Source organism: Dama dama, chromosome 20 (genome assembly GCF_033118175.1).
Source record: "Dama dama isolate Ldn47 chromosome 20, ASM3311817v1, whole genome shotgun sequence".
Lineage (NCBI taxonomy): Eukaryota > Metazoa > Chordata > Mammalia > Artiodactyla > Cervidae > Dama > Dama dama.
In genome coordinates, this window is record NC_083700.1 from 49,944,211 (window position 1) to 49,964,284 (window position 20,074).

A 20,074-nucleotide genomic window follows, 5' to 3' on the forward strand; every position below is an offset into this window, starting at 1 on the left:
CAGATTGGTAGCAAAAAATAATTAAGTGTATACATATTTTAGCATTAGTAACAAGTTGTTGAAAAACTGATTTGATTAGAATTAAAGGAATGTTAAAAAATAAACTTAAAATATTAATCAGCTTTTAAAGAGCACTTTTATAAAGATGATTTTACCTCTTTGCTTTCTGTCAAGAGTCTGTCTAGTGATTCAAGATGATGTTGTTTACATATTATATCTTGCTGCAGCATAGACATAGTCTTTTCTTGTTCTTTAAATTGTTGTTCTTTTTTCTCTAGTTGAGATTCAAGCTAAAAACAGAACCAGGGTTTATTAATTTTCATGTTAACTTTTTTTAAAATCCAAAACATTTTAAATACAGTCCATTCTTGAACAAAGCAGGTTTAAACTGCCTGAGTCCACTTATACATGGATTCTTTTCAATAAATGTGTACTACAGTACTATACCACCAGAGGTTGTTTGAATCCACAGATAGGAACCTTGGATAAGAGGGCTGACTATAAAGTTATACGTAGATTTTCAACTGTGCAAGAGTTGGCACCCCTAACTTTCGCATTGTTCAAAGTCAAATGTACACACAAAATATAACACTCACATGTTATATTACTATTGAAATTACACAGATGATTGCATTTTGCAAAATTTCCTTTAGTTTCCCTCCTTTTAGAGAAGAAATGAAATCACAAATCCAGGTCTTATTCTTTTCCTCCCTCACCAATACTATACTGAAACTGTTCTGTATCATTCTCTAGTGTGTCTCAGCTTCATGCATGTTTTCCATGCTTTTAACTACATATGTAGACCCATGAATGTAATGTAATTTTCTGTTTTGAAAATTCACATAGACAATATCAACACTAGTTCCAAGTTTCAGCAACTAGCTTCTTTCACTTAATATTCTTTTAGGGCTTCCCTGGTGGCTCAGTGGTCACCTCAGAACCCACCTGTCAATGCAGGAGGCATAATATTGTTTTAAATATTTATATGTATCCATATATGGATCTAGTTCAAAGAGAGTATTCCATTATAACAACAAACTATAGCTTGTTCACTCTTCTACTTGGGAATGGTTAGTATTCTTTTTCACTACAATGATAATGTTACAGTAACAATCTTTGTATGTATCTCTTTATGTACATGTATTAGAGTTTCTTGAGAACATACCACCTAGAAGTGGACTTCCTGGTTGTAGGATATGCACATTTCTAACTTCATTAGGTATTTCTTACAAAGTGTATCAAAATTAATACTTTCATTAGAAATGTTTGTCTTTACAACTTCACCACTAACAGATTGTTATCAAACATCCAAAAGTTTTGTGAAGACAAAATATGAATAACCTGCTATGTTTATGTGAATATTTGTGCATATTATGTAAAAGGTATAAAATCATTCATATGTGACATATAACACAGGCACACATACACACTATAAAAACAGAGTAGCAACAAGTCAGCTGAAATGATTAAAACCAAGGAACCGTGGAATGGAGACACTCAAATGAAAACAAATAACACACCATCAATTAGAGGAACAGAAAGAAAAAAGACTGAAGTGAACAGAACATAAGGGACCTGTTGGACACTGTCAAGCAGACCAATGTGCACATCACAGAAGTCCCAGAAGGACAAAATTCAATAATCTCTCATGACAGAAACACTTAACACATTAGGAACAGAAGGAAAATACCTTCACAAAATAAAACCCTGAGATGAAAAACCTACAGCTAACATAGTCAATGACGAAAGACTGAAAGCTTTTCTTCTATGCTCAGAAACAAGAAAGGGATGCTCCTCTCACCACTTCTATTCAACACAGTCTTGGAAGTTCCAGCCACAGGAATTAAGCAAGAAAAAAAAAGCATACAAATTGGAAAGGAAGAAGTAAAACTATCTGCTGGTAGATGATATAATTTTAAATATACTGTAAAAAAACAAAACTTAAAGATTTCACACAATAAATCTGCTAGAGCTGATAAATGAAATTAGAAAAGCAGAGGATATAATTTAACACACAGAAATCAGCTGCATTTCTATACATGAACAATGAACAATCTGAAGAGAAAATGACAAAAACGATTTGTTATAGTAGTATCAAAAAGAAAAAAATACTTAGGAATTAACCAAGGAGGTAAAAGAGTTGTACAATGAAAATTATAAAACACGGATGAAAGGAATTAAAGAAAACATAAGTCAAAGTGTTAGTTGCTCAGTCGTGTCTGACTCTGTGACCCCATGGACTGTAGCCTGCCAGGCTCCTCTGTACATGGAATTTCCCAGGTAAGAATATTGGAGTGGGCTGCCATTCCCTTCTTCATGGGATCTTCCCACCCCAGGGATCAAACCTGAGTCTCCCACATTGCAGGCAGATTCTTTACCACCTTAGCCACCAGGGAAGCCCCAAAGAAAACATAAATAGAAACATATTCCAAGTTCACAGATTAGAAGATTTAATACTGTTAAAATGTCAGTATTACTTAATGCAATACACTCTCTTTTAAAATCCCAAAGACCTTTTTTGTTGAAACAGAAAAACCCATCTTAAAATTCATATGAAATCTCAAGGGACCCTGAACAGCTGAAACTATCCTGAAAATGAACAAAACTGGAGTTTCCTCACTTCCTGACTTCAAATCTATCAATATTACAAAGGTACAGTAACAAAAACAGTGTAAATTGGCATAAGACAAATATATACACCAATAGAATAGAATCAAGAGCCCAGAAATAAATACTCACACATATGGTCAAATGACTTTGACAAGGGAGCCAAGATCATTCAGTGGGGGAAAAGGACAGTTCTTCTAACAAACAGTGCAGATGAAACAGGATATCCACATGCAAAAAGAATGAAGTTAGACCCTTACCTAGCACCATAAAAATTAACTCAAAATGGACAAAAGACATAAATGTCAGACATTAAAAAAAAGAAGTCTTGGAAGAAATCTTATAAGAAAAGTTTCATGACACTGGATTTAGTAAAAATTTCTTAAATATGACATCAAAGATGTGAGCAACAAAAGAAAAAATAGACAAATTAGAATTCATGAAAATTCTAATATTCTGTGTATCCAAAGACTCTCAACAAAGTAAAAAGGAAACCAACAGAATGAGAGACTATTTGCAAATCATATACCTGATAAGGGATCAATATCAAGAATATATAGAGAAAAGACATGAAAAGATTCTCAATATCACTGATCATGAGGGAAATGCAAATCAAATTACAGTGAAATGCCACCTCACACTCATCAGGATTGCTGTTTCTCAGTTGCTAAATTGTATCCAACTCTTTGCAATGCCATGGATTGCAGCAAGCCAGGCTTCTCCATCCTCCACCATCTCCTAGAATTTGCTCAAATTCATATCCATTGAGTTAGTGATGCTACCTAACCATCTGATCCTCTGCCACCCACTTCTCCTTTTGCCTTCAATCTTTCCCAGAATCAGAGTCTTTTCCAAGGAGTCGGCTCTTCGAATCAGATAGCCAAAGTATTGGAGCTTCAGCTTCAGCATCAATCCTACCAATGAATATTAAGGGCTGACTGCCTTTAGGATTGACTGGTTTGATCTCCTAAAGAATATTATTGCTGGACATAAAATTCTAGGTTGACAATTTTTCTCTAAGCAGTCAAAAAAATATGTTCTTCAGTCTTCTAACCTTCACAGTTCAGTTTTTTATTTTTGATGAGAAGTCTGCAGTAATTTTAATCTTTGTTCCTCTATATGCAATGCGTTATTTATCTCTGACTGCTTTCAAGATTCTCAGCAACCATTCTGATGTGTGTTGAAGTTATTTTCTTTGCTTCCAGTCCCATCACTTCATGGTAAATAGATGGGGAAAAAGTGGAAACAGTAACAGACTTTTATTTTCTTGGGCTCCAAAATCACTGTGGACAGGGACTTGTAGCCATGAAATTAAAAGATGCTTGTTCCTTGGAAGAAAAGCTATGACAAACCTGGCAGCATATTAAAAAGCAAAGACATCCCTTTGCCAACAAAGGTCCATATACTCAAAGCTATGGTTTTTATAGTCATCATGTACGGATGTGAGATGGACCATAAAGAAGATTGAGCACTGAAGAACTGATGGTGAACTGTGGTTCTGGGAAAGACTCTTGAGAGTCCCTTGGACAGCAAGGAGATCAAACCAGTCAATCCTAAAGGAAACCAATCCTGAATATTCATTGGAAAGACTGAAGCTGAAGCTCCAATACTCTGGCCACCTGATGTGAAGAGCTGACTCACTGGAAAAGACCCTGATGCTGGGAAAGATTGAGAGCAGGAGGAAAAGGGGATGACACAGGATGAGGGTTGGATGGCATCACCAACTCAATAGACATGAATTTGAGCAAACACCAGAAGCTAGAGAAGGAGAGGGAAACCTGGTGTGCTGCAATCCATAAGGTCGTAAGGAGTCGGATAGAACTGAGCAACTGAACAACAACAAAAATCCTCTTTAAGCTTGTTGAATTTATAAATTTATTTCCTTCACAAGTTGGCAAATTTTTAATCATTATTCCTTCAAGTATTTTTTGTACCAGTCTCATTCTTCTCCTCTTTGGTATTCTGGTGACATAAATGTTAGACCTTCTGATATTATTCAACAGGTCTCTAAGTCTGTGTTCGTTTCTTCCCCAAATTTTCTTTCTCTCTGTTGCTCAGACTAATTTCTATTGCTCTATATTATAAGCTTATATTTGTGTGTGTTAAATATGAATACATTCTGCTATTAAACCCATCCAAACTCTTTTTTATTTAGTCTTGTGCTTCTGGTCTCACAATTCCTCCTTTACTTTTGTTTTTGCTCTTCACTTTTAACCCAAGATCAAGAGAATGTCTACTCAACCAATCTTCAGGCAAATGAAATCTCTAGTGGAAAAAGAGTTATAGAATCACTCTAGTCTGATAATGTCAAAAAATAATGACTGAAACAAATGGCAGGAGTACTAAAGGAGAAAGCATTGTAAAATGATCTAGAAGTAATGGGATTCTAATTATAGTACTACTAACTTTTCTGTCTTGCTTCCTAATATATTTAAACAAAAAAACCAAGTTAGTAATGTTTAAGATTTTCAGTATTCATATTCTAAATATATATTACATTTACTTATAAAAACATAATTAATATCTTACTCGTTCAATCTGCTTTTCCATTTCTTTATGCTGGTCAAGATGAATTTTCTTTGCCTTTTCAAAAGCTAAACAAATTTTCTCATGCTCTGTATTTATATTGGTTTCCAGGCTCCTAATCTTTTCATTCTTTTCCTAGAAATACAAAAACACTTTAAAAGAATATAATTAAGACCTAGTTTTTCATAAAAGTACATTATGAAAAAAGTATATTAGTAAAGCATAAAATTTATTATACTCTATTCTTTAATGAATCACAACAGTCAACGTCAAGCTTTAAGAATATTTCAATAGTTATAAAAAAAGACAAAGTGGTTATTTTAAAAACTGTATCAAAATGATAAGATCAAACTATTAGGAATTCATGAAACATATCAAATTCATGTAACATATCAAAGAACTACTCCCAGTTCCTTCAATTCTACTAAAATAAAAATAAGAAATTTTAGATAACAACTTTCCATATTAACTTAAAAATACAGAACTAAAAACTGAATAATTGAAAGAGTCTGATAGAATTTATACCTTCCTATATGGTCTATTTTAGAATAATTATACTAAAGCAAACATGCTGTTACAAATTAAGTTCCTTAAAGACACAGTAAATTTGTAGCAAAAAGAGGTAATTTTTACCATAAGTTCCTGTTCCAGTTCTGCATTTTTTGCAGCAATGGAGGAATAAGCAACTATTTTTTCTTCTAGCTGTTTCTCTAAAGTTAAAAGTTGAGAGCATTTCTTTGTCATCTGAAAACACATTGAAATAAATTTAAAATTATTTTTAAAAAATACATGACAATTCAGAAGAAAAACAGTGAAGGGAAGAGCAGAATATGACACATCCTATTCCATTAATTCAGACCCCTATGTTCAAACAGGACCTCACCTAACCCATTTTGTAAAAGTAGCTGTTAAACACTGAAATTAGTACAATAAAATGTTAACAGCAGTGTTTCTACTGGTAGAATTACCAATGTTTTATTTTCTTTTTTTGTCCCTTTCTGTATTTTCAACAAGACTATGCTAATATTTTAATTTTAAAAAAAAGTTATTAACCTTAGTACCTGACAATTTTCCAAGTAAGTTGATGGCTGTAATTATGAACTAACTCTCTTTTCTATCATTAACATAAGTTTCTATCCCACAGGTCTTATCCCTAGTCTTGGCTATAGACTTTAAGATGAGAAATCAGACATTTAAAAAGTGCCCTCAAAGAGCAGCAAACTGTCATTTGAAGGGTGAATATAGCATATACACATGTGGTCCTAGTACACAATTACCTAATAAGGCATCCTTGTTCTGTCCTCAGTGGAAATTAAGATCAGATATTCATAAAACATACACTATCTCCTTTTCAGGATATAATCCAAAAGATACCTGCATCAGATTTACATGCAGCTGTTTAAAAATGCAGATTCCTTAGCATTACTCCATACCTACTGAATCAGAAATCACTGGAACAGGACCCAAAACCTGCATGTTTAACAAGCTTTCCAGGTGGTTCTATTTGCTAAAATACAAAATCCTCTATTACGACCCGTTGTTTTCCAATTACATAATCCAAATTTTTTATTTGTAATATGTATTAGCCATATTAACTTATACTTGGAAGAAATAATAGAAAGGAGTACAGTTTAAGTCTCACCAAATTTAGCCACTGTTTTCCTACTTTTAACATATATTAAAACCCAAAAGTTTCCAAATATAATTTAAAAAGAAGTTATAATTTACATGATACCATTTTTTTAGTGTATAAACCTCATCTTTAACATACAATTTTTACAAAACCATACAACACTTTTTTCTTCTCTCAAAATTTAGTACAGATAGCTAATTTAAGCTTACTTCACTTTCAAGTTTGCTAGAGTTTGAAGCTTTCTCTAGCAGCTCCTCTTGAATGAGTTGAAACTGACTAGTTCTGTGCGCCATGTTAACCTTCAGATCAGAATTCTCAGCTTCTATTTGCATCAACTTATCACGTAATTCTTCTATTCCAGAAGCAAGTCTTTGCCTTTCTCTTTCATATTGCTTGCTCATAGTATGCTGATTTTGATCTTTTAAACTTTCTGTTAATAAACATAAAAGGAAAGCTGTTCTCTATAAAACTCAAAGAATAAAAACTCATTTTAGTGTTGAAAGATTTAATCATATTTACTTTGTGATCTAAAGAATACTAAAGTGGATGAAACATACATTAAAGAAAATATAGTGAAGAAACACGATAAGCAAGGTACTTTCTATTATTAAATATATAAAGTAGGAATAAGTTCTGACTCAACTCACTTTTCTAGACTATCACTTCATAACATAAGGACTATCTTTTTGTACCACAAAGAGCCCTTCTCCATCTTTAAAAACCCCACTGTTTGGATACAAATCATTATTTGAAAACAAAACAAAACACAAAAACATTGTCTTATGTCCTTAAACCAAAATTCATCATAAATTTATTTGGATAACTTGATCATTTTGATATACTGTATACAGATGCAAACTGAAAAGCCAAAAACACTGAATCCTTCATATTCCAAACCAAATGATGAGAATTCAGTAATGCTCTTTAAAACTACTGAGTGTTATCAGAGGTAGTTGTTTGAATATACCTTTTCTCCATTATAAATGTATACGCTATTGCCGACTGAAAGGTAAACAAGCTTTCAGGGGTGCTTTAAAGTAGATGCACAATGTAGATGACTGCATGAGAATACACTGATGTGTAAACAAGCAGAGAGAAACTATGCCTTCAAGGGTTGCATAAGTACCATTTCCCATCAATTCTCCATATCCCTAATAATTCACTTTCTAAACAATCTACTATTGACTCTGTTCTTCTTTGATGTTAGAGAATATATAACATATATTATCACAACCTCTAATTAGAATTCCCTCTGCTGACCCCATCATTCTTGACAGTATTCCCTCTAATCACTTAAGATATCTAATCTTCTCTACCATCATTTCTGCCAGCAGTCCATTGTGTTTGAAGATAGCACATGACAGGTTAAAGATACATATGTTAACCCCTAGGGCAACCACTAAAAAAATAAAGAGGTATAATTAATTACTTAATAGAAGGCATTAAAAAATCAAAATACTAAAATTCATTCAAAAGAAGGCAAGAAAAATGAACAAAACCCAACAGAATAAAAAGCAAACAAATAACAAGACGGTAGATTTAAACCCAAAAAGATCAATGATTACATTAAATGTAAGTAACCCACACATTCCAATAAAAGGGTAAAAGAATGAATAGTTATAAAAGTAAGAATCAATTATATGTTTTCTATCAGAAACACACTCATATACAAAGATACATCCTTTTAAGGATGGAAAAAGTCTTCCCAGGCAAACACTAATCAACAAAAAGCCAGAGTGATAACTATGAAATTATGAACAGAGGAAAGAAAAAATAGTATTGCCTAGTGAGGTTTTCAATGTATGTTGGTATAATACACTGGACAATTACAACATAAAATACGAATGGTAAAGAGACCTATGAGAAATGCTGGGCTGAATGAAGCACTAGCTGGAATCAAGACTGCCGAGAGAAATATCAATAACCTCAGATATGCATATGACACCACCCTTATGGCAGAAAGTGAAGAGGAACTTTTAAAAAGCCTCTTGATGAAAGTGAAAGATGAGAGTGAAAAAGTTGGCTTAAAGCTTAACATTCAGAAAACTAAGATCATGGCATCTGGTCCCATCACTTCATGGGAAATAGATGGAGAGACAGTGGAAACAGTGTCAGACTATATTTTTTTGGGCTCCAAAATCACTGCAGATTGTGATTGCAGCCATAAAATTAAAAGACGCTTACTCCTAGGAAGGAAAGTTATGACCAACCTAGATAGCATATTAAAAAGCAGAGACATTACTTTGCCAACAAAGGTCCGTCTGGTCAAGGCTATGGTTTTTCCAGTGGTCATGTATGGATGTGAGAGTCGGACTGTGAAGAAAGCTGAGTGCAGAAAAATTGATGCTTTTGAACTATGGTGTTGGAGAAGACTCTTGAGAGTCCCTTGGACTGCAAGGAGATCCAACCAGTCCATCCTGAAGGAGATCAGTCCTGGGTGTTCATTGGAAGGACTGATACTGTTGCTGAAACTCCAGTACTTTGGCCACCTCATGTGAAGAGTTGATTCATTGGAAAAGACCTTGATGCTGGGAGGGATTGGGGGCAGGAAGACAAGGGGATGACAGAGGATGAGATGGCTGGATGGCATCACCGACTCGATGGGCATAGGTTTGGGTAGACTCCAGGAGTTGGTAATAGACAGGGAGGCCTGGAGTGCTGCGATTCATGGGGTCGCAAAGAGTCGGATACGATTGAGTGACTGAACTGAACTGAACTGAAAGAGACCTATAGTCTTATAAAGTTTTTATATTTTACTTCAAGTGGAAAAATCTTAATTCTGAATAAACTATGAACCATAAGAAACTATACATTAAGGCTGTATGTTGTCACTCTGCTTATTTAACTTATATGCAGAGTACATGATGCAAAAGCCGGGCTGGATGAAGCTCAAGCTGGAATCAAGATTGCTGGGAGAAATATCAATAACCTCAGGTATGCAATGATACCACCCTAATGGCAGAAAGTGAAGACGAACTAAGGAGCCTATTGATGAAGGTGATAAAGGAGAGTGAAAAAGCTGGCTTAAAACTCAACATTCAAAAAACGAACATCATGGCCTCCAGTCCCAACAGTTCACTCAGTCATGTCTGACTCTTTGCAACCCCATGAACTGCAGCAAGCCAGGATTCCCTGTCCATCACCAACTCCTGAAGCTTGCTCAAACTCACATCCATCAAGTCGGTGATGCCATCCAACCATCTCATCCTCTGTCATCCCCTTCTCCACCTGCCTTCAATCTTTCCCAGCATCAGAGTCTTTTCCAATGAGTCAGTTCTTCGCATCAGGTGGCCAAAGTATTGGAGTTTCAGCTTCAGTGTCAGTCTTTCCAATGAATATTTAGGACTGACTTCCTTTAGGATTGACTGGTTTGATCTTCTTGAAGTCCAAGGGACTCTCAAGAGTCTTCTCCAACACCACAGTTCAAAAGTATCAGTTCTTCAACACTCAACTTTCTTTATAGTCCAACTCTCACATCCAAACATGACTACTGGAAAAACCATAGCTTTGACAAGACGGACCTTTGTTAGCGAAGTAATGTCTCTTCTCTTCAACACACTTGAACTACTTCAACCAGTCCCATCACTTCATGGCAAATAGATGGGGAAACAATGGAAACAGTGACAGACTTTATTTTATTGGTCTCCAAAATCACTGCAGATAGCAACTGCAGACGTGAAATCAAAAGACACTTGCTCCTTGGAAGAAAAGCTATGACCAACCTAGACAGCGTATTAGAAAGCAGAGACATCACTTTGCCAACAAAGGTCCATCTAGTCAAAGCTATGGTTTTTACAGCAGTCATGTACGGATGTGAGATAGACCATAAAGAAGGCTGTTGTTACTGTTCAGTCACCCAGTCGTGACTGACTCTTCACAACCCCATGGACTGCAGTACGCCAGGCCTCCCTGCCCCTCATCATCTCCCAGAGTTTGCCCAAGTTCATGTTCATTGCATCAGTGATGCCTTCCAGCCATCTCATCCTCTGATGCCCTTTTCTCCTTCTGCCCTCAATCTTTCCCAGAATCAGGGTCTTTTCCAATGAGTCGGTTCTTCGCATCACATGGCCAAAGTATTGGAGTTTCAGCTTTAGCATCAGTCCTTCCAGTGAATATTCAGCATTGATTTCTCTTAAGATTGACTGGTTTGATTTCCTTGCTGTCCAAGGGACTTTCAGGAGTCTTTTCCAGTACAGTTCAAACACATCAATTCTTTAGCATTCTGCCTTCTTTATGGTCCAGCTCTCATGACCATATGTGACCACTGGGAAGACCATAGCCTTGACTATATGGACCTTTGTTGGCAGAGTAAAGTCTCTGCTCTGTCTAGGTTTGCCATAGCTTTCCTGCAAAGAGGCAATCATCTTCTGATTTCACGGCTGCAGTCACCTCCCACAGTGATTTTGGAGCCCAAAAAGAGGAAATCTGTCACTACTTCCACCTTTTCCCCTTCTATTTGAAGGCCGAGCACCACAGAATTGATGCTTTTAATTGTGGTGCTGGAGAAGACTCTTGAGAGTCTCTTGGACTGCAAGGAGATCAAACCAGTCAATCCTGGAGAAAATCAACCCTGAATATTAATTGGAAGGACTGATGCTGAAGCTCCAATACTCTGGCCACCTGATGTGAAGAGCTGACTGACTGGAAAAGACCCTGCTGCTGGGAAAAACTGAGGGCAGGAGGAGAAGGGGAAGACGGAGGATAAGATGGTTGGATGGCATCATTGACTCAATAGACATGAATTTCAGTAAACTCCAGGAGATAGAGAAGGACAGTCTGACGTGCTGCAGCCACTGGGTCACAGAGTCGGACATGACTGAGCAACTGAACAACAACAAAAGGAAGGAAAAATTAGAGAATAATCCCATTTACAATTGAGTCAAAAAGAATTAAATAGTTAGGAATAAATATAACTAAATAGGTAAGAGATCTGTATACTGAAATCTATGACACTGATGAAAGAAACTGAAGACAAATAAATGGAAAGACACTTCATCCTTATGGATTAGAAGAATTAACATTGTGAAAATATTTATATTATTGGAAGTGATCTACTGATTCAATTCAACCCCTATCCAAATTCCAAAGGTATTTTTCACAGAAATTGAATAAACAAGCCTAAAATTTATATGGAACTACAAAAGAGAAAGAAGAACAAAACTGAAGGCATTATATTACCTGGTTTCAAACTATATGACAAAGCTATAGCAATCAAAAAAGTTAACACTGGCATAAAAACAGACATATAGATCAATGGGACAAAAATAGAAAGATCATAAATAAAGGTCAATTCATTTACAACAAAGGAGTGAAGAGTATTCCACACGGAAAGAATAGTCTCTTCAATAAACAGTGTCAGGAAAACTGGACAGCAACATATAAAAGAATGAAACTCAACAATTATCTTACACCATATACAAAAATTAACCTAAAAATGGATTAAAGACATGAACCGTGAACATAAGACAGGAAGTATAAAATTCCTAGAAAAAAAACAACAACATTGACTGTAAGCTATTAGACATCAGTCTCAGCAATGACTGTCTTTTGGTGTTTTTTCTTTTTTTTTGCATTTTACATCAAAAGCAAAACCAAATGAACAGGACTATATCAAACTAAAAAGTTCCTATATAGCAAAGGAAACCATCAACAAAATGAAAAGTCAACTTATTGAATGGGAGAAAATATTTACAAATCATGTATCTGATAAAGGGTTAATATTCTGAACCTATTTAAAAAATCACAACTCAACACCAAAAATAAAGGCAGAGAATCTGAACAGACATTTTTCCAGAGAAGACACCAATGGCCAATAGGTACAAACAACACTAAGCATCATGAAAATCTAAATCCAAACTACAATAACATAACAAGATTCTAATTTGAATAGTACAGGGAACTATATTAGTATAGTTTATCTTGTGATAAACCCTAATGAAAAAGAATATAAAAAAGAATGTTTATTTGTGTATAACTGAGTCACTTTGCCTACAGCACAGATTGATACAACACTGTAAATTAACTATTATGCTTCAATTAAAAAAAAATAGCCAACAAGAACCTACTATATAGCACAAGGAACTCTACTCAATATTCTGTAATATCCTAAATAGGAAAAGAATTTGAATAAGAATGAGAAAAAGATTAAATTAAAAAATTAGGAAAAGAACTCACAGTGAGCTATCACTTGACAGCTGTTAGAAAGGCTGTATCAAAAAGACAAGATATAACAACTACTGGTGAGGATGTTGGGAAAAATGAACCCTGTATACTGCTGGTGGGAATGTAAACTGGCACAGTAACTATGAAGAACAGTATGGCAGTTCCTCAAAAAATTAAAAACAGAACTACCATGAGATCTAGCAATTCCACTTCTGGATATTATCTGAAAGAAAATCTGTATGGAAATACAAAAAAATCCCAAACAGCCAAAACAGTCTAAAGAAAGAAGAACAAAGCTCGGAGCATCATGCTGTATGATTTGAAACTATTCTAGAGATCTATAGTAATCAAAATGGTATGGCACTGGCACAAAACTAGACACACAGTTCATTGGAACAAAGTAGACAGCCCAGAAATAAATTAGCATTTTATGTTCAATTAATCTATGGCAAAGAAGCAAGAATATACAATGGGAAAAAGATAGCCCCTCTAATAAATGGACAGAGATATGCAAAAGAATCTAAATGGGCTACTTTCTTAAACCACATACAACAATAAACTCACAATGGAGTAAAGACAAAGATAAGATCTGAAATCACAGTATTTCTAGAAGAAAACATAGGCAGTAAGCTCTCTGACATCAGTCTTAGCAGTATTTTGGGGATCTAGTCTCCTCAGGCAAGGAAAATAAGAGCAATAATAAACAAGTAGGACTACATCAAACTAAAATGCTTTTGCACAATGAATGAAATTATCAACAAAATGAGGCACCCTACTGAAGGAGATATTTGCAAATGATATAATCTGATAAGGGGTTAATATCCAAAATATACAAAGAACTCACACAGCTCAATATCACTAAAACAGACAACCTGATTTTAAAGACAGGCAGAGGACATGAACAGACATTTTTCCAAAGAACACATACAGATGCCAACAGGCACATGAGAAGATGCTCAACAACACTTATCATCAGGGAAATACAAATCAAAACCACAATGAACTTCCTCAAACCTATCAGAATGGTTATTATCAAAAACACAACAAATAACAACTGTGAACAAGAATGTGGAGAGCAGTATACTTTTAGTGCACTGCTAGAGAGAATATAAACTGGTAGAGACACTGTGGAAAACAGTATGGGGGTGCCTTTTTTTATTTTTAAAACCACCATATGACCCAGTAATACCACTTTTGGGTATACTTCTGAAGGAAATAAAATACTAGTTAGAAAATATATCTGTACTCCTATATTCATTGCAGTGTATTTTACAACAGCCCAGATATGGTAGCAACCTAAGTGTTCATCAATTGATGAATGGATAAAGAAGGTGTATATATAGAATGTATTTATAAAATAGAATATTAATCAGTTATAAAAAGAGTGAAATCCTGATTATTTGCAACAACATGGATTGATCTAGAGGGTATTATGATAAGTAAAATAAGCTAGACAGAGGAAAAACAAATACTATATTATTTCATTCATATAAAATTTACATATGGAATCTAAAAAACGAAACAAATGAACAAATATAACAAAAAAGAAACAGACTCATACATACAGAGAACAACCTGGTGGTTGCAGCTGGGAAGGGGTAAAGGGAAGGAGATAAGTGAAACAGGTGAGAGAGACTAAGAGGTACAAACTCAGTTATAAAATAAATGAATCATGGAGATAAAAGGTACAGTATGGACAATACAGTCAATAATATCCTAGTAACATTGTATGGCATCAAATGGTAACTAGACTTATCATGGTGATTTTGTAATGTCCAATCATTATGTTGTACAGCTTGAACTAACACAGTGTTGCAGGTCAATTACATTTACTTTACAAAAAAGACAGAAGAAAAAAAGAAAGGAAGAAAGAAGAAAGGGGCAATATTCAAATTTTTTAAAGCAACAAATAAATAAAATGAAGAGAGTCTTAAAAAGACTACTTAATAACCTAGATAATCATATATAAGGAATTCAACTGATCTGCTATCACAGTAAGTCCCCTACATATAAATGAGTTCCATTCTGAGAGCACATTCGTAAGTCCAACAACGGCAGCTGTGATCAGCTGTTTTTCAAACAAATACTTAAAAGAAAACAAACACAAAAAAATAAACATTTTAAAACTTACAGTACAGTACTTTGGAAAGTACAGTGGTACAGTATAACAGCTGGTACCTGTTAGCAGTACATCACCACTGCTTTTATGCTTACTTCTGGACATCTTGGGCTTGAAAGAAAGATGTTGTACTCTACAATGTAGAGGACACGAAAGCACAGCCACTCGTAGAGGATGCGCACGTGTGACAATGTATGCAGACATGTGCACTAATTTATGTGGTTGGACATGCCAACGCAAGCTCGCATCTCTGAAAGTTTGCAGCTTGAGGGTTTGTATGTGGGATACTTAATGGTATTATAAATACTACAAGTTTTCTTCTATACAGTGGTTTCTTCATGTTAATTACTGGTTAAGAACCAAGTATGTTAAAAATAAAAGCTGGTCCTAATGTACAATACAATGACAATAGGTTATACTGTTTTATATTCGAAAGTTGTTAACAGAGTAGATTTTAAGACATTCTCCTTTTTATTTTTTGGTATATATATGAGATGATGTATGTTAACCAATTAACTGTGAAAATCATTTCATAATATATGTAAATTAAGTCATTATGCTATACACAGTGCTGTATGACAACTATAGCTCAAAAGAACTGCAAAAAACTTTTCACCCAATAATTACAGAATACAGAATTTTTTCAAGTGAATCAGGAATATTCATCAAGAGAGACCATATGCTGGTCAATAAACTGAGCTTCAAAAAACATTTAAAAAATTCAAATCAGGTTCTTTCATGAATTCATTTGTTTAATGAAAACAACCTAATGTCCACCACTAATAACAGAGATATCTGGAAAATGACTAAATATTTGGAAATAAACACACAAAGGAGATATTATAAGATACTTTGAACTGAATAAAATGTAAACATAACCTAAAATTACGTTATACAGCTAATTTTAGTTAGCTGAAAATGCAGCTGAAGTATTGCCTAAAAGTAAGTTTATACCCTTAAATACTTTTGAAAAGGAAGATTTAAAGTCAATAAGCTTTCACTTTAAGAAAATTTTAAAAGGAAGAGAATATTAAGCCCAAAGTAACTGGGAAGGAATATATGGAACCTGAAGGAAATATACCGTAGTCCTCTTTTATCCTCAGTTTCACATTCTGAGGTTTCAGTTACCTGCTGTCAGCTGAGGCTTGAATATAATACATGGAAAATTCCAGAAATAAACAATTCCTAAGTTTTAAACTGTGTGGTATTCTGAGTGGTATGACAAAGTCTTACACTGTCCTTTGTCATCCAGCTCCAAATTGCCAAGGATGTAAATAATCCCTTTGTCCTGGTATTGTGCCTTTTATCCACTTAGTGGTCAACTAGGTTATCAAATCAACTGTTGCAGTATCATGGCGCATGTGTTCAAGTAATACTTATTTTACTTAATAATGGTCCCGAAGTGCAAAAGTAGTAATGCTAGAGATCCAAATATTCCAAAAAGAAGCTGTAATGTGCTTCAGTGAAAATGTGAAAGTTCTAGATTTAATAAGGAAAGAAAAAAGTTATATGCCAAGGGTGCTAAGAGCTATAGTAAGAATCTTCTATCCACGAAATTGTGAAAAAGAAATTTGTGCTAATTTTGCTATCATAGGTCAAACTGCAAAAGTTACAGCCACAACATGTGAAGATGAAAAAGCCATTTAAAGTGTACAATAGAGGGAAAGACAGAGAGGCCACATTCCTTTAACTTTTATTATAGTATACTGTTATAATTATTCTATTTTATTGTTAGTTATTGTTGTTAACCTCTTACTGTGCCTAATTTACAAATTAAACTTTATCATTTGTATGTACAGGAAAAAACTTCGTAGTATATAGGGGTCAGTACCATCTGTAGCTTCAGGCATTCACTGGAGGTCTTAGAACATATCCTGGGAGGATAGGCAGGGACTACTGTATGTCTTAACTGTGCGATGGTAACAAGGGTATATACGTATGAAAAAACAAACATTTGACAAAATGTATTGCATTTCATATTTTAGATGGATGCATCATAAAATGTAAGGAAATCTTACTTTAAAAAAGTATATTTTTAAAGAATGATACAAAATTTAATAATTTTGAAACAATTTTTTACTCTCTTATCAACACTAAGTAGTAGTAACAGATTATCAGGTATGTTTGATAATAGAAACTAACAGATCCCACATGCAAAAACAACAAAAAGTACACATGACGCTGTGATACAGCCATTAAAAAAAAAAATCATAAAGAACTCTAATTACAATTTATTAAAAGAATTGTACATACTCACCTACTTGGTTACCTAGTTTTACAGGTTCTTTTTCTAAACTATTTAATTTGTGACCTTCTTGGCAGTCATTACAAGCAGTAAGATTGTGAGATAACTGATTTGCAGTCAGGTTTGCCTGAAGCTTCTGAATTTCTGCCTCTTTTATTGCAAGTTTAATCCTGGCACAAAAGAAAATAAACCAAAAAGCATTAGAAAGATTCTGTAAAAATATCACATTCCATTTTCCCCTTTCAAATTAAAAAATTTTTAATTAAAACTCTGATATTAGTCAACTATTGGCCAGCATACAGAAAATCTTACAAACCACTGACTACATTGTTAACAGGTTCAAGTTACTTCAGAAACTGGATAGTACCCACCCTACAACTCAGCAATTCTACTTTTGGAAACATCTGCTAGAGAAACTCTCACATATTATACAGGAAACATGTATATATACTTCACAGCATTATTTTTAACAGATGAAAACTATACCTACAGTAAGCCTCCTTCAACTTGCAAACTTACAAAGATGTGGATGTGCATTCCCATGTCCAAGCACAAGTTAGTTGATATGTCTGGTGCACTGTCATGTGTGTGCATCCTCTTGCAAGGGGTTGTGCTTTTGTATCCTTTACTGCATAGTACTGCAGAGGGTACGGTAGTACATTATCTTTATTTCAAGCCCAGGATGTCCAGAAACAAGCATAAATGCAGTGGTGATATAGGTGTTAAGAAGCTCCAAGTGATGATGTTGGAAACAAAAGTGAAAATAATTGAGAGTGGAGTCAAAAAGATGGGAGACATCGCTGGTTCTTGTAACATGAATCGTTCAACCATTGGTACAAATCCAAAGGAAATGGACAAACTTATGGAACATGAAGTCTGCTGTGCTGATGATGTCGACAGTAATATGAAAGAAGCATGGAAAAGTGATGGAAGAGACAGAGAAACTTCTTGGTGTGTGGATGGAAGATAAGCATCAGTGTCAAGGCCTGCTCAGTTTAATGCTGATTCAAGAAAAAGCTAAAAGCCTTTATGAAGACTTTAAGAAACATGGCAAAGAAACAGTGAAAGTGAAGTTGCTAAGTCGTGTCCGACTCTTGCGACCCCATGGGCAGTAGCCTACCAGGCTTCTCCATCCATGGGATTTTCCAGGCAAGAGTACTGGAATGGGTTGCCGTTTCCTTCTCCAGAGGATCTTCCCAACCCAGGGATCGAACCCGGGTTTCCCACATTGTAGGCAGATGCTTTACCGTCTGAGCCACTATTGGGCACATCTTTAAATGCCAGTCATGGCTGGTTTCATCAATTCAAGGCTAGAGCCAATTTTCACAAGGTAAAAGTAAGTGGTGAGGCAGTGAATGCAGATATGGTAGCTACCCAGGAATTTCCTGAAGTGCTTCTGAGAAATTATTGATGAAGGCATGTATTTACCCAAGATGGTTTTTAATGTGGATGAGACAGGGCTGTACTGGAAAAGAATGCCAAACTGAAGTTACGTCACTGAGGAGGAAAAGTTGATGGCAGACTATAAAAGCAGCAAAGGATAGGATAACTATTATTTAGGGGTAACACTTTTAGCGATATGAAGCTGAAGTCTCTCAGTTCATTATTCAGAGAACCCAAGAGCCCTTAAAAACATAGCCAAGGGTTTTCTCCTGTTGTGTGGAAGACTAACCCTAAAGCCTGGGTTATACAGGCTGTTTTCCAGGATGGTTTTGCTTGGAGAAGGATGTTGCTGCTCAACAATGCTCCAGGCCATTCCCCATTCATGGGCAACTATCATCCTAACATCAAAGTAGTGCATCTGCCACCAAACACTTCATTGCTCATCCAACCTAAGGACCAGGGAGTTATAGAGACTTTCAAGAAATATTATTTGTCAGACTTTTTTCATCAAACAGTAAAGGTGAGTGGCAAATCAGGAACAACCTTGCTACAATTTTGGAAGGACTGTAACATAAAAAGCATTGACTATAGGTCATAAGGGTTTCCCTGGCGGCTCAGACAGTAGAGAATCTGCCTGCACTATGGGAGACCTGGGTTCGATCCCTGGGTTGGGAAGATCCCCTGGAGAAGGGAATGGATACCCACTCCAGTATTCTTGTTTGGAGAATTCCATGGACAGAGGAGCCTGGGGGGCTATAGTTCATGGGGCTGCAAAGAGATGAACACAACTGAGTGACTAACACCGGGAGTCACTGGATAGGCCATAAAAAACAATGACTTTGCTTGGTGTGACTTAATGGCTGTTATTATGAATGGGGGTTGGAGGAAACTTTGCCCATAGTGTGTTCACAATTTTTGCGGATTTGAGAAGGTGAATGAGGAGTCCAAAGAGGTCTTCAGCAACCTAATGACCCTCAGTAAGAACCTACAGCTATATCTGCAAGAGGACAACTTCACTGAAGATCTGATGGAATTGGAAGCCCAGAGAAAAGACAACGAGACACAAGAGGAAGAAGAAGTAACTGAAGAACTAAAGAGATTCACGGTGCAAGAAATGGCAAGGGAATTTTATTTCAGGAGGCACTGTTAGTTTTCAAGGCACAGGACCCAAATGTAGAACAGTACATGAAGATGGCAGCAGCTGTTCAGAATGCAATCCAGTGTTACTGTGTCATTTATGATGAAAAAAAAAAGATCTACTACCCAGACATCACTGAATCATTTTTTTCAAGAGGTAGAACTGAATCCAGCAAGGAACAAGAACCTGTGCCATCAATGTCAGATGTGAGTGAAACTACAGCTTGCCCTCCATCTTCTATTGCTGATGATCCTTCAACTC

General features: G+C 35.4%; 1 protein-coding gene across 1 annotated transcript in view; it reads right to left on the bottom strand.

Moving 5' to 3' along the window:
• CCDC18 (coiled-coil domain containing 18) overlaps nt 1–20,074 on the bottom strand; it is a 105,242-nt gene that overhangs the window by 45,163 nt on the left and 40,005 nt on the right. Inside the window, exons 12-16 of the mRNA XM_061121356.1 lie at nt 17,305–17,462; nt 6,976–7,196; nt 5,767–5,877; nt 5,137–5,268; nt 156–290 (exon numbers count right to left, since the gene is read on the bottom strand). Of these exons, the coding sequence (XP_060977339.1) occupies nt 156–290; nt 5,137–5,268; nt 5,767–5,877; nt 6,976–7,196; nt 17,305–17,462 (757 nt within the window). The remainder of the gene's footprint in view (nt 1–155; nt 291–5,136; nt 5,269–5,766; nt 5,878–6,975; nt 7,197–17,304; nt 17,463–20,074) is intronic.